Source organism: Catharus ustulatus, chromosome 1, assembly GCF_009819885.2.
Source record: "Catharus ustulatus isolate bCatUst1 chromosome 1, bCatUst1.pri.v2, whole genome shotgun sequence".
Taxonomy (NCBI): domain Eukaryota; kingdom Metazoa; phylum Chordata; class Aves; order Passeriformes; family Turdidae; genus Catharus; species Catharus ustulatus.
The window spans coordinates 26,024,911-26,037,109 of record NC_046221.1 but is presented as its reverse complement, the minus strand read 5'-3'; the positions used below and the strand labels follow the sequence as shown (position 1 = coordinate 26,037,109).

General features: G+C 43.6%; 1 protein-coding gene across 5 annotated transcripts in view; it reads left to right on the top strand.

Annotated features, from left to right (window-relative positions):
- The first annotated feature begins 3,631 nt into the window (after positions 1–3,631).
- SLC25A13 (solute carrier family 25 member 13) overlaps positions 3,632–12,199 on the top strand; it is a 103,624-nt gene continuing 95,056 nt past the window's right edge. The window contains exons 1-3 of one of the 5 annotated variants that reach the window (XM_033052371.2): positions 3,632–3,743; positions 5,958–5,972; positions 9,690–9,701. In XM_033052371.2, coding sequence (XP_032908262.1) covers positions 3,732–3,743; positions 5,958–5,972; positions 9,690–9,701 — 39 coding nt within the window. In that variant the 5' untranslated portion in view covers positions 3,632–3,731. Of the gene's footprint in view, positions 3,744–5,957; positions 5,973–7,643; positions 7,975–8,264; positions 8,441–9,686; positions 9,702–12,199 lie in introns of those variants that run through there. The other 4 variants (XM_033052364.2, XM_033052381.2, XM_033052394.2 and 1 more) reach the window with 4 other exon arrangements.

Sequence of the window (12,199 nt, the reverse complement as noted above, 5' to 3'; positions counted from 1 at the left end):
GAGAAGCAGCCACCTGGAAGATAGTTTCTACATTGTGAGGCAGGGAGAAGGTATACTGAGGCAAACAGCTCAGTAATTTGGATAGCAGCAGAGAACTTGAGGGCCTTGGGTCAGTCTTTGCTTTATCTCAGCTTTTCACCAAGGTAGTTAGTAATCCAGATCTGCCCAGCTCCAGTCCTTCCAGACCTCCCCTGACACTCTCAGATCTTTCTAGAACCAAGAAGATATTTATTTGCCTTTAAGCTACATACTACAGTGCCTATATTTTAGGCATCTGTCTGCCCATACAATCCAGAACATTGTAAGAGAAATCATAGAAACAGTAATCATAGTAGGAATAGAAAGAGTAATGAATAAGGTCCAAAATAGCCAGCACACTGAGCTCTGCCTTACACTGTCAATAGGTAAATGTTAATCCTTTATCAGTCATTTAGCAAGTCTAAAAAATCATGAGCCCCAGCCTGTTGCTGTCTCCAGGGTAATCTGGAGAGATTATAACAAGCTCAGCAAAAATAATCTGTGTCTATTGAGATACGTTGCCCTGATACACAATACCCTCATTAAAACATCAAGTAATGAATCAGCTCTCGTTCTGTCTTCTTCATGAAAACTATCAAAGTCCAACTTTTCATGTCTAGGACAGTGTCCAGATATTTGGTTGTGACTTCTTTCGGAAACAAGCTACAGCTCTTCCTGCAAAACCCATCCCCATGCGTACAAACAAATTCAAGACGCCTTGTTAGAAGACAGCACAAGGAGCTAACTCTAGACTGTTTCTCATTGTAGAATGGAGCCTTGAAATGTCTTCACTTCTCTAAATAATATTTGTATGCTTTGTAATGAAAACTGACTCACAACTTCACCCTCATCTTATTGCATTCTACTATATAAGAGTTGTGTTTCTCTCCAGTCCAGCTGATCTTGGGTTCTCCTCTTCACAATGATACATCTTCACTAAAAAGAATGAAGTATGTTCCTCCTCTCTTCCCCAGAGTAGTCTAACGTTCTGTGGTTAAAACATACTGAAATGAACATGACACATGGGCTTGAACCTAACCTCAGTCAACAGTGGACTTGGAAAACAAGTTGATTATGTGGCCAAGGAGAGTGCTGTAGTCCACGTCACACTGCTTGTTATCTAAAACATCAACAGTATTAGCCTTCACTGCCTTTTCTATGAAGACAAAGAACTTGGGCCTGTATGTGCATGTTGGTCATGATCAGAGACCTGTGAGGCCAAACTCCGGTTTTCCTGCAAGTGAGGCAGTGACTTCCCAGTCTTGCCAGGACCAAGGCAGTGCCAAAGGCACACTCTGATCTTGAGGTGCCTGGAGCTCTTGAAGGATGGGAAATGAAGCAGATTTAGACTAGATAAAGGACATTTTTTGAAACACTTGAAGGTTGCCCAGAGAGGTGGTAGATGCCCCATCCCTGGAAATATTCAAGACCAGGTTGGATGGGGAATCTACCCAACCAACCTGATCTTGAATTAACTGAATAAAGTGGTCTGGTTGACAATATCCCTATTCATTGCAGAGGGTTGGGACTAGATGATCTTCAGAGATTTCTTCCAAAGTAAATAATTCCATGATTCTATTATTCTAAGTGTTGAAAAAGGTTGGGTGCTGCTGCAGTCATGGAGCAGTTGAATAAGGGTTTTCAGGATTATCCTTTTTCCCTCACCTCTCTGAATTTCACCACCAGTATACTTGAAATATAGGCAGTTTTTTTCATTTGTGTTTTTCCTTGGCAATTAACTCAAGACCATGTGTCAGTATAATATGAGAATTCTAGCAATTTTCTTAGCAGTCTTGCCTGTTTTCACAAAAATAAAGCTCAATAGGACTGACTTTCAGGCTCATATCTAAATATCCTGACTTATGAATATACACAGAATGCAGTATTTGTATTCTAAGACAATTGTTATGCTATTTTCTCTATGTAATTTTTCTCAGTGGTATCATTAAAATAATCTAAGATTGTTTTCTATTGTTTATAAATGGACTGCTATTATCTATTCACTTATGACAAGGTGACATTATTTACTTATCTAGTTTGCAGATAAGCACTACACAGTCTGGTTTTTTTTTTGGTGTTTATTTGAAAAAGTCGGGTTGGAGGAGGGCTTCAAGTCTGCTTTGATCTGACTGCTATTTTCTAGGTCAGGGAGATGCAGCAAGAAGAGAAAGGTTGTGCTGTCTCACAGAACAGCTGAGCACATGCAATGGGCACACATATGTGGGGCAAGTAGAAAAGGAAGAGAATCCTGCAAATGGAAGGTTTTTACAAGAAGCTGAGACTGGGAGACTGCAGAGAAGGGGACATGTCTGCTGCTGGGCCTCACAGGCGACAAAGAAACCTCCAAAGGACACAAGGGAGACTACGATTTGCTCAAACACCAGAAGTAGCTAACTCGTTGGACTGAAAACATAAAGATTCTCTTCACAGATTTATAGTTGGCAGGCACAGATATGGTTATGAATCCTTACAATTTTTCTAGAGAGGGGATGCATTTAGGAATTCTTATCATTCCTCTACTGTCTCTCTCTAGGACAATCAATAGCAATTAAAGAGTTAATTGGTTTTGGTTTACGATATAGATGTCTCTGGGATCCTTAGTCTTCGTAGCATCTTTACAAAACTCGGTTTTAGGGAAAGTGCTGAAATATCTACCTCAAAGCTATGACTAACTTGATACATCATTACTAACTCGAAAACTTGCCCTGGAGCTGTTACTGTAAGCAACCTTTAGTCACACGCACGTGGCAAGTTCCCTGCCTCCAGTACCAGCCCCAGTCTATCCTAAAATCCCCCAGATGCCCCGGGACGAGCCAGAGCGGGCAGTGGCAGCCTGGGGATTGCCCCGGGGGCAGCCACAAGCCCGCACCCCCAGAGGTGCAGTGCAGAACATGCCCGGTCACGCCGCCCTGGGCAGCCTGCGAACCTGCGGGGCTTAGCGTGCCACACTCGTGGGCATCTTGGGTACAGCCCTGCGCTGTGTGTCACGGTCATGCTGACCTAGAAACTAGCACAGAACTGACAAAAATTGGTCGAAGGCACAGCTCGTTCTTGGTACATCCCAGAATGATGGCTGGGGATGCTGCAACTGGATGAAACATCCTTCCAACAGCCTGTCCTGAGGGGAAGAAATTAGCGCTGGGCAGGACAGCAGGGTTTGATGTGAAAGTGTTGGCATCCCTCGCTACTCGCCCCGGTATCCTCCGAGCACGCCGGGGGCATTCCCCGGGGTCAGCAGTGCGAGTCACCCACTGGTGACATGGTCACCGACTCCAGCGGGCGGGGAGGCTGCGGGGCCCCCAGGAGCTCGGGATCCCCCAGGAGCTCGGGTCCCCGTGCGCAGTTGGGCCACCAGATGCGGAGGAGCCAGCAGGGCAGCAGGGCCCTTCATTGCGACGAGGCGGGGTTCTCCCCGCAACGCCGGTGCCCGAGGCCGCATCTCCCGCCGCCTCGCCCGGCGCGCAGCGCGGAGCCCGCGGGGCCGGTCCGGGCCGTGCCGGGCGATCACGGGGCCGGTCCGGGCCGTGCCGGGCGATCACGGGGCCGCGGCGGGGCCGGGCGGGGGCGGCGCCCCGTCCTTGCCTGTGCGAGCGAGCGGTGACGGCCGGCGCTGGCGGGCTGGTGCGCAGGCGGGGAAGCTGCGCGCCGCGGTCGGAAGGGAGGGGAGCGGAGGAAGGGAAGGGACGGGAAGGGGTGGCCGCGCCGGGCACAGCATGGCTGCCAAGGTAAGGCACCGCCGCCGGCGGGCGGGCAGGCGGCGGGCGGCGGGGAAGGGGCCGCGGCGGGGAGGTTGCCGGGTTTGACCTCGGGCCTGTCCTTGACGAAACCCGGCGTGGCGCCTCCTCCTCCTCCTCCTTCTCCTCCTCTTCGCGGCTCGGCGGCCGCTCGCCGCCGGCCCCGGGGGAGCGGGAGGTGGGCAGCGGGCGGCCCCCGGCCGGCGGGGCCGTGTGCCAGCGCGGCGAGGATCCGCAGCTGCCCGCGCCGGGAGCAGCGGGCCTGCGCTCCCCTTGCGATGCATCATCGGCGTCAATGACACTGCACGGCGCCTCCCGCGGCCGGTGCCGCCGTGCCGGTGCCGGTTCCGCTGTCGGTGCCGGTGTCGGTATCAGTGCTGGCGTCGCTGTCCCCGGCGAGGCCCCGCTCTGCCCCGCCGGGCATCCGTGCCCTGGCCCGGCCGCGGCTCCGCCAAGTGCATTTGGGCCCAGTAGTGGCTGAGTGAGAGCCCCGCCGTGCCCCTTCTTGCACATGTACAGAGGCATAAAGATACGCGCACACACGTGCGGAACATGCGGACACACACATCTGTTTGGACCAGAGGATGCAGCGGTTCTCCGAACTGCGGCTGCCAGGTCCCGGAGTGGCACAGATGTTGGCTCTGTCCTGCTTGCAGGCCTTAGCGCGATAGTCCCTTTTTGATTTTTCTCCGATTTTCTCCCATGTACCTTTTTTTACCTTCTGTTATCGTATCTGGTTATCATTTCCAACCATTTTTACTTCTCAGTGCTCTCCTGTCAGGTGGATACCTGCCATTTAGGCTTTTGTTTGCTGATCAGAAGGATAAACAAATTGAAATACTTTATTTAATCTCCTAATAATATATTCACATCCCATTAAAAAAAATAGCCATTAGGTGGATCAAGGCCATATCCAAAGGGAGATAAAATTAGATATAATGTTGGTATTTCAAAACTTACTACTTTCATTAGGTTTCATGTTTGAATACTGACACTTCAGAAAGAAATTGCTCCTTGTCCTTCTTTTATTGGAGTCAGTGATGAAAATTACATTGAGGGAACATCAGGAAACAAAGTTTCCCCAAACAACTCAAAGCAGCATATGGCTCAGTGTGGCCAGAGTTGTGTGCTCCTTTCTTTCTGTGTAGGACAGAGCTGCTTTGGTCAGCACCTTTCTCAGTAAGAACTTAGGTTATCTGAACTGCATGCTATTTTAGTGGATTGAGCAATATTTGATCCCTCAGTGCTAGTGCCCTCAGGCATCCCCAAATCTTGTGTTCACTATTTGTGAATCTCGGCTATCTAGCCTTTTAAAAAAAATTTGATTGCCCACTGGTCCATACACACATATCAGTTACATCTTACCAAACTATTGGTATGTAAAGACTTAAAAGTCTTCTATTCTCTGGCTTTTTGAACCTTTTACTAACTTTCTCTTCTCCAAGCAGTGGTTTGTAATTTGCAATCCATTTGAACCTATACTAGTCACATATACTTAAAAATGGTGTATGTGTTCAGTGTTTGTCTTATTGGGTAGACATGTGTGCTCCATGGTGCACATTTGCATGGGGTCCTTTTTCTTTAAGCTAGATTTCTTACACAGTTCACATCCCCAAAATCTACACAAGCATATGTTGGAAAGACTCAACACTTTAAGAGACATTTAATTGAATATTGTATATGTCAGGTTACATCAGGCTTGGCGGAGAGATACCCAATAAAAAGAATAATGGCTTAATTGTCGTGTCATAAGCATTCTTGGTGTATTGCAAGGCAGAGATACAGCTCTTTTTACTCCAGGGTGTACAGTCCTCACATAGCTTCCAAGGAAGGCTTCTGGTATGTAAGCCTAAACACGTTCTGAGAGTTAATGTTAACAGCAAACAAACAAACAAACAAAAACTATGAGCAGCTAGAATGGATTAATTGTGAAATTTCAAGGGGGTTTTTGTCTTTTTCAGTTAAAACAGTTGAACACAGGTGAATTTTTGTTTATATTGAGGTCAGTAGCAAAATGTAAGTAGCATTTTGTACTTTAAGGGTAAGTCTGAGCTTAGATTCTGCAAGCACACATATGAATAACTTTGCCACGGAAAGAGCTTCTGGGCCTGAAGTTATTCACGTGTGCTTGCAGGCGCGGGCCTTGATTTGTGTTCTAACTTCCTCACTGATGCATCTCAGTAATGTTTGCCTTTTTCACCTCAGCCAAACAATGGACTGGTGAGTTAAATGCTTTTTCTAAAATTTCTTTAGTACTTTTTCCTTGCTGGTATCCTGCATGACTGCTTCCTTTAATTTTTTAATTATACCCTTTTAGGCATATGAGTCTTTGGGATTGAATGTAATTGGTCTTTGCTTGCAAGATTTCAAATGTTGACATTTTAAGCAGACTCTAGGAATTCAGTCTCTCAAAAGGAAAACCCAAATGGGATACTGTTAAGGCTGCATAGTTAAGCACTCAGGTATCAAGAAATGGGCACTACACCCCTATTTAATTTTTCCATAGTATATAGCTCAATTTTGCAACTTATACAACATCATAAACGGTGTGTGTTACACATCAGTGACTTTTCTTAAACTTCAAAAATATTTTCTGAAACTGTTTTGGGACAACTCCACTGTAAATTATGTTCACACAAAAAACACAGAGGTGAGATTTTCCAGTAGATTTTTACCCCATCAGTAACTAAATGACCATCCTAGGCACTGGCTTCTTTTTCCGCATTGTGCAAAAAAAGAGCCTATGTGGAACATCTTTGTGGTAATGCAGGTACAAAGCACTAATGTTTTAGGTAGTGTGTCCTGCTTATTTCTTCATTTTGAGTGTTTAACGATGCAATCACAATGTTGTTTTTTTGCCCTTTAGCCAGATAGTTCTAAAAAGAATTTACGTAGTCTAGCTAATGCCCCTTGCTGTTCACCTGGTGTGTATTTTACAGCAAAATTAAATGTTTGTGTTGAGTGAATGTCAGTTACCCTTGATCCCTATTCTGCTACAAGTTCTGGGCATAGCTGTTGTCTCATGCATGTGCAAAGTGTGACTTGCTGTCTTTTTAAAGTTCTACTGCTTGGTGAAATATAAATGTATTTTCAGTGTGAGGTTCTAAGGTATGTCTCAATGAGACTTCTTTCTGTAGTTGATCTTGCCTTTGCTACTATGTCACTTTGTTCAACTTAAGGTCAGAAATTGGTATTTATAATGGGAGCTAGTGTATATAATATTTTTAAACTTCATATTTTGTAACCACTAAGCTACAATCAAGACAGTTAAAAATTGCATTAATGAAAATTCCAAACTCAAATAATTTTAGTAAATAAATAAAAGCCTAGAAAACTGTAAAAACAGTAGCTTAGCATGGAAGCACTTGAACGCCTTTAAACTTTATCTCTGCTATGGATAGCATGTGAATAAAATTCACTAATTGTATGAACTGTGTAATAATGATACAGGAGTTGATTTTGAAACGCTATGGAATGTCCCTGTTTCTAATGTAATTTTTTTTTTGTGTGTCATGGGTGAACTTTTATCCATTGGGCATGAACTGGTTGCCCATGCTACCCAGAATGTATAAGTAATTTCAAAATTACTGTCTTATTAACAAAGTGAGCACAAACATTGCATGCTAACAAAGCTAGTTGTAAAATGACTGTTCGAATAAAGGCATGAACCTTACATCAGTACCCGATGGGACTGCTTGCATGCTTAATTTTAAGTGCATGTGTAAGTCTGTCGAAGAACAAATGCCTGACTGTCAGAACCACATCAATAAAGTAACAAAAAGAAATTTGTTGCTAACTTATGTGACAATATTTGGGACAGTTCTAATGCAAGGTGAAGAAAATTGGTTATGCAATTTTCATGTATTTAACTTTTTTTTTTTTTTAATTCTCTTTTCTCTTGTGTTTTTCTGAAACTGCTTATTATGGAAGCTGTCTCAGTGGAATTAAATGTTGTTTCTGGTTACTGCCACATCTATATTTAAAATCCTAAATCCTTGTCACATCAAAAATAGTTAGTCCCCAGGCACAGGCTCCTTGTATGTCTTGGTGTTACTATAGTCAGACATCTCACACTGAACGCCCCAGTCCTGCAAGATCACCTCAGCTGTATTAAGTAGAGTTCTGTGAGGGATTGGTACCACTGGCCCTACCTCTACAAACACTTTTGTCTGCCGAAGCGATCCAGTGCCTGCCCTGGATGATGTGAATTAGTGAGGTTTGGGTAAGCAGTGGTTGAAATGCAGGCACAATGGCAATGCAATTCTAAATAAATGTGATTGCAAACAACGCCAAATCTGTTAGATGCTGACACAACCATGCCACTTTGGTTATTTTGCTGCCATGCACACCCAGTGTGTCCCTTTGTGCACCATACAACTCCATTTTGCCTCTTTGTTCAGCTCCTTCTCCTGTGCTCGTCTCTCCTGTGCTAGCAGTAGCATGGAGTGTGCCTGGGAGCAGAATAAATTCACTCTTCTTGCCCTCAATCGTGCCATTCTTCCCTTCCTCCAGCAAAATGGAAGAGAAGAATTGCATTGCATTGGACATGGATTTGTTGGGCCCTCAGAAAAGAAGAGGTGAGGGATTCTGGCATCATGATGGGCTCCTGTGTCCATGAAAGGAATGGTGTCCATTGTGGACAGGCTCCAGCCACTCAGTGAGATCAGTTTTGGAGAGGAAAGTGGTTGGTGAGTAAGGAGAGAACAATCTGTTTCCCTGAAGTACCTCTGAGTTTATGTACTAGAAATTTAATAGTGTTATGGCGCTTAATGGTACCATGGTAATTTTTTGGATGTGATAGCACCATGTAATATCCACGTGGAAAGTCCTGCTGCTAGTCTGTACAGGTCCAGCAGTGCTTGCTCATGCATAGTTATATTTTGGATCTGTGCAGAAATATGTAAATTCTTAAATACTGTATGTATCACAAGACTCTTCTTTCCACTTTCCCCTCAGAAAAAACATGTATTTATGCTGCTTATGACTTATTACTGCATCTTGATTTCTTAAGAGACCAGAATTTGCCTGATGGAGGGACATTGAATTTATATGAGTGCTGATAACTTCAGACTTTTTATAAGTACAAAATATCATGACTGATGACTGCAGCTGAAACAGAGGAGAAACCAAGTCATTTACTCCACTGTCCTGCCTGTTGTAGTTTATGTGTTTAGTTTCATTTGGTTTCTTCTACTGCATGAATCTTTGGTTATGGTGTGTACCCTCAGGAGGATTAAGTCCTAGTCTCAGAAGACTTACAGCATACTACAGGGCCCACTGGCAAGAATAATCCCAGAAATGACAGTCATGGAGCAACTCTGCTGTGGAAAAAGTCTGTGCAACTCTCTTCCACAGTGGATGGAGTTACCCTGAAAAGCAGCTTTATTACAGTGGGGTTTTTGTCTCAACTGAGTTTACCTGTGTCTTTGTACTATTTCCTCTCTGCCCCCACCTTTCCTTATCAGAGCAAGGTGGGGGCAGAAGGAGGTGGTGGGAGAGGTTACTCTATGTCTTTAGTATGTTAGGTACCAATAGCATCACATGTTGCAACTGCCAGTGGTTTTGGCAAGTTTTTGAAACTTGCACCTTTCCATTGTGGTACCGCTGAAGAGGAATTCCGGGGTGACTTTGCTTCCTGCCTAGGAGAGGCTACTGGACGCAGCAGTTACGTGTATACCTTGTCTTTTGCGATGACTGCTGAAAAGTATTTAAAGTGATCTGGATTTTATCACATCGAGAAATAATTTGCTCTTTCTATGCAACTTTGTGTCCCAGGAGGTTACAGAAGCTCTTCCAAGTGTGCCTCAAACCACGCGTTAAAGGCACTCCAAGGAGCTATAGTGTAGACAAGCTTACAGCCCTGAGTGATAACAATGTGTCTTCTGACCAACTTGTTTAGGCCAATGTCTGTTTTATTTGTCTATGTTGTCCAAGGAGTATGACAAGGAGGTATGTGATACTGTATTTCCTGGAAGATGGCATGAATGTGCTGATGAATTTTAGCTTAATTTTTGCTTTCACTCTGTGGAATTGCCTCTGCTTTGGCTGTAGAATGGCTTTACCATACTGAATAGAGCCTGTGGGTTTGTATGGTGCCAGACCTAAACTTGCACAAGACCTCTAGGCACTACTTGACTCTGCTAATCATGCTGTTTTGCTTTAGCTACAACATAATCTTCAGAAACAGAGCAACTGATGTTTTATGCTGCTAGATAACTATGGCTAGTAAAATGTAAGGTTGCATATTTTCTGGTGCACTCTCTTTCTGGAAAGTATCTGTATCGCAGTCATTTGCAGAGAGACAAAGAGGTCCTTATAAAAATACTCTATATTCAATTGCTTTGGAATAAAGCAATTTCAGCTGAAGCTGTGTTAAAACACTTAAAGGAACGCTGTAAATGCATTTTTCATAAGTTTTTAAAATAATGTCATGCTATTTACAAGATCTTAGAAACAGGCAATTGCAATTATATTCTTTACCAAAAATGTTACTTGACCTGAACAAAATCCACTGTGTTAAAGGATGAAATTGCTCACAAAGAATGGGTTGTTGGCATTTTTCTTTTCCTCTTCAGGGGAAAAGAAGAAACATTTGAGAGAGAGTGGCGAAGTGACTGCATGTACACCAAACTATGTGCATTTAGAGAAGAAGCAGCTTGTTGAAGGACTAATCACATTCCTCTTGTTGGATACATGCGAGATTCCCTAAACATCAGCTGCTGGATTAATGTATTTATGATGTCTTGCATGCCTAGGCAGCCTGCAAGAAGTGATTTTATGCTGACCAGTATGGTCACTCTTTGAGGCTCCTTGGAGATCTGCCTTACACTCTGGCCATGTGAAAAAAAGATGATTTTTTGGTGTTCTTTAGATTGACATCTCCATGCCTAACTTTTTTACCCCCTTGACTTTGGAATTAAGAAACTTACTAGAGGTGTCAGGAATCAGTACCAAAACAGTCAGCGTGCATGTAAGGCAGCCAATGTGAAATGAAACAACAGGGATGAAAAGGAAAATTCCCTGGAAGATCTTTAAACCACAAGGTTTGCACCTCTGTTTCAGGCAGGGCCATTGCATTGTGTTCTTGTAATGCAACACAAGGACTGGGGGCAAGAGGTGTGGGCCAGAACCTGGGTCAGTTTCTACCAGTTAGGGTACCCAGCTGGAGTGGGGACGATTTGGATTCTTTGCTGCCAGCAGTGTTGATGCATTTTGCATGAATGATGCCTCCAGCTGCCACAGTTTCGGAGGGTTGCTGCCTGGTGCTCACTGCCAATGTGCATTAGACGTGTTGCATGTGTGGTTGCTGGGTGCCTTGTCAGTGTGTCTGAAATGTCTGTACATGCTCAAATCAGAGCTGCAGCAGTTCTGGATGTGCACCTTGGTGAAACTTCTGGAATCCTAAAACCTTAAATTGCATATGACTTTCTGCTTGTAGAAATGGAATGGTTTTTGCATCATGCTGTGACTAGAGGTAGTGAAGCGTGCTAATGGATCAAGCCCTCAGAGGCTGAGCAAAGTGGAATTTGCAAATACACAAACACACGTTTTATTTTTAGAGAGTGCACTGAGATGGGCAGACTTGTGCCTACACAGCCAAACCTTTTAAAGACACTTCTAAAATCTTAGTATCATCACTACTTCCATAGCTTCCACTACTTCCATAGCTTTTCACCAAACCTGTGAAGGGTTGTTTAGTGTGACCACTGTAGGACTGTTTACTGCTGTGCCTTTAAAGATACTTTTGCATTTTCCACTGCTCAGCAGAGAAATGAGAAGGCAGGGTTTTTTACTTTTGGTAAGTAGTTTGTTGTCAGCCATGGTTCATGCTGGGATAGCCATAGAGGTTGTAGGGATTTTTTCCTAAAGGTAGGAGGCATGGTGCAATAATGTAGCCATGCGGATGTAACTGTAATATTGTGTAGGCAAAATTGTGAAATTGTCATAGAACTAATTGGTCAACTAATTACCCACTAGTTATTTACATGCCAGTGGGCAAAAATTTAAATTAAAAGAAGGAAAGTGAAAAATGGAACTGAAACACCAAGAAAGCTTTGTTGTAATTTTGCTTTAAAATATTTATACTCAACTCTTTTAAAGTATTTTGTCGTATTTTCTCTGTATAGCCTAATACCTGGACTGATAGGAATGTTTTTAAAAGGTGTTTTCTGAGAAAGCAGAAGTAAAAAATCAGACTTCCCTTGCAAATGATTTCTACTGTTGTATTGCTTTTTTTTTGTTTGTTTTTTTGTTTTTAGATATGCGTCTCTTGGTTGGCTTATTTATGTATTCAAAAGGGACCTGACTTTACTGTAGAAGAAGTAACTGCCACTTGCTTTAGGCAAGTTTGTGGTTGGTTTTGCCTTGATTAGTCTAGCTGGTCCCTACATGTTTTTCTAGCAGTGCTGATGAGCCTTAGCTCAACACCACATGCAGAAGATGACTGC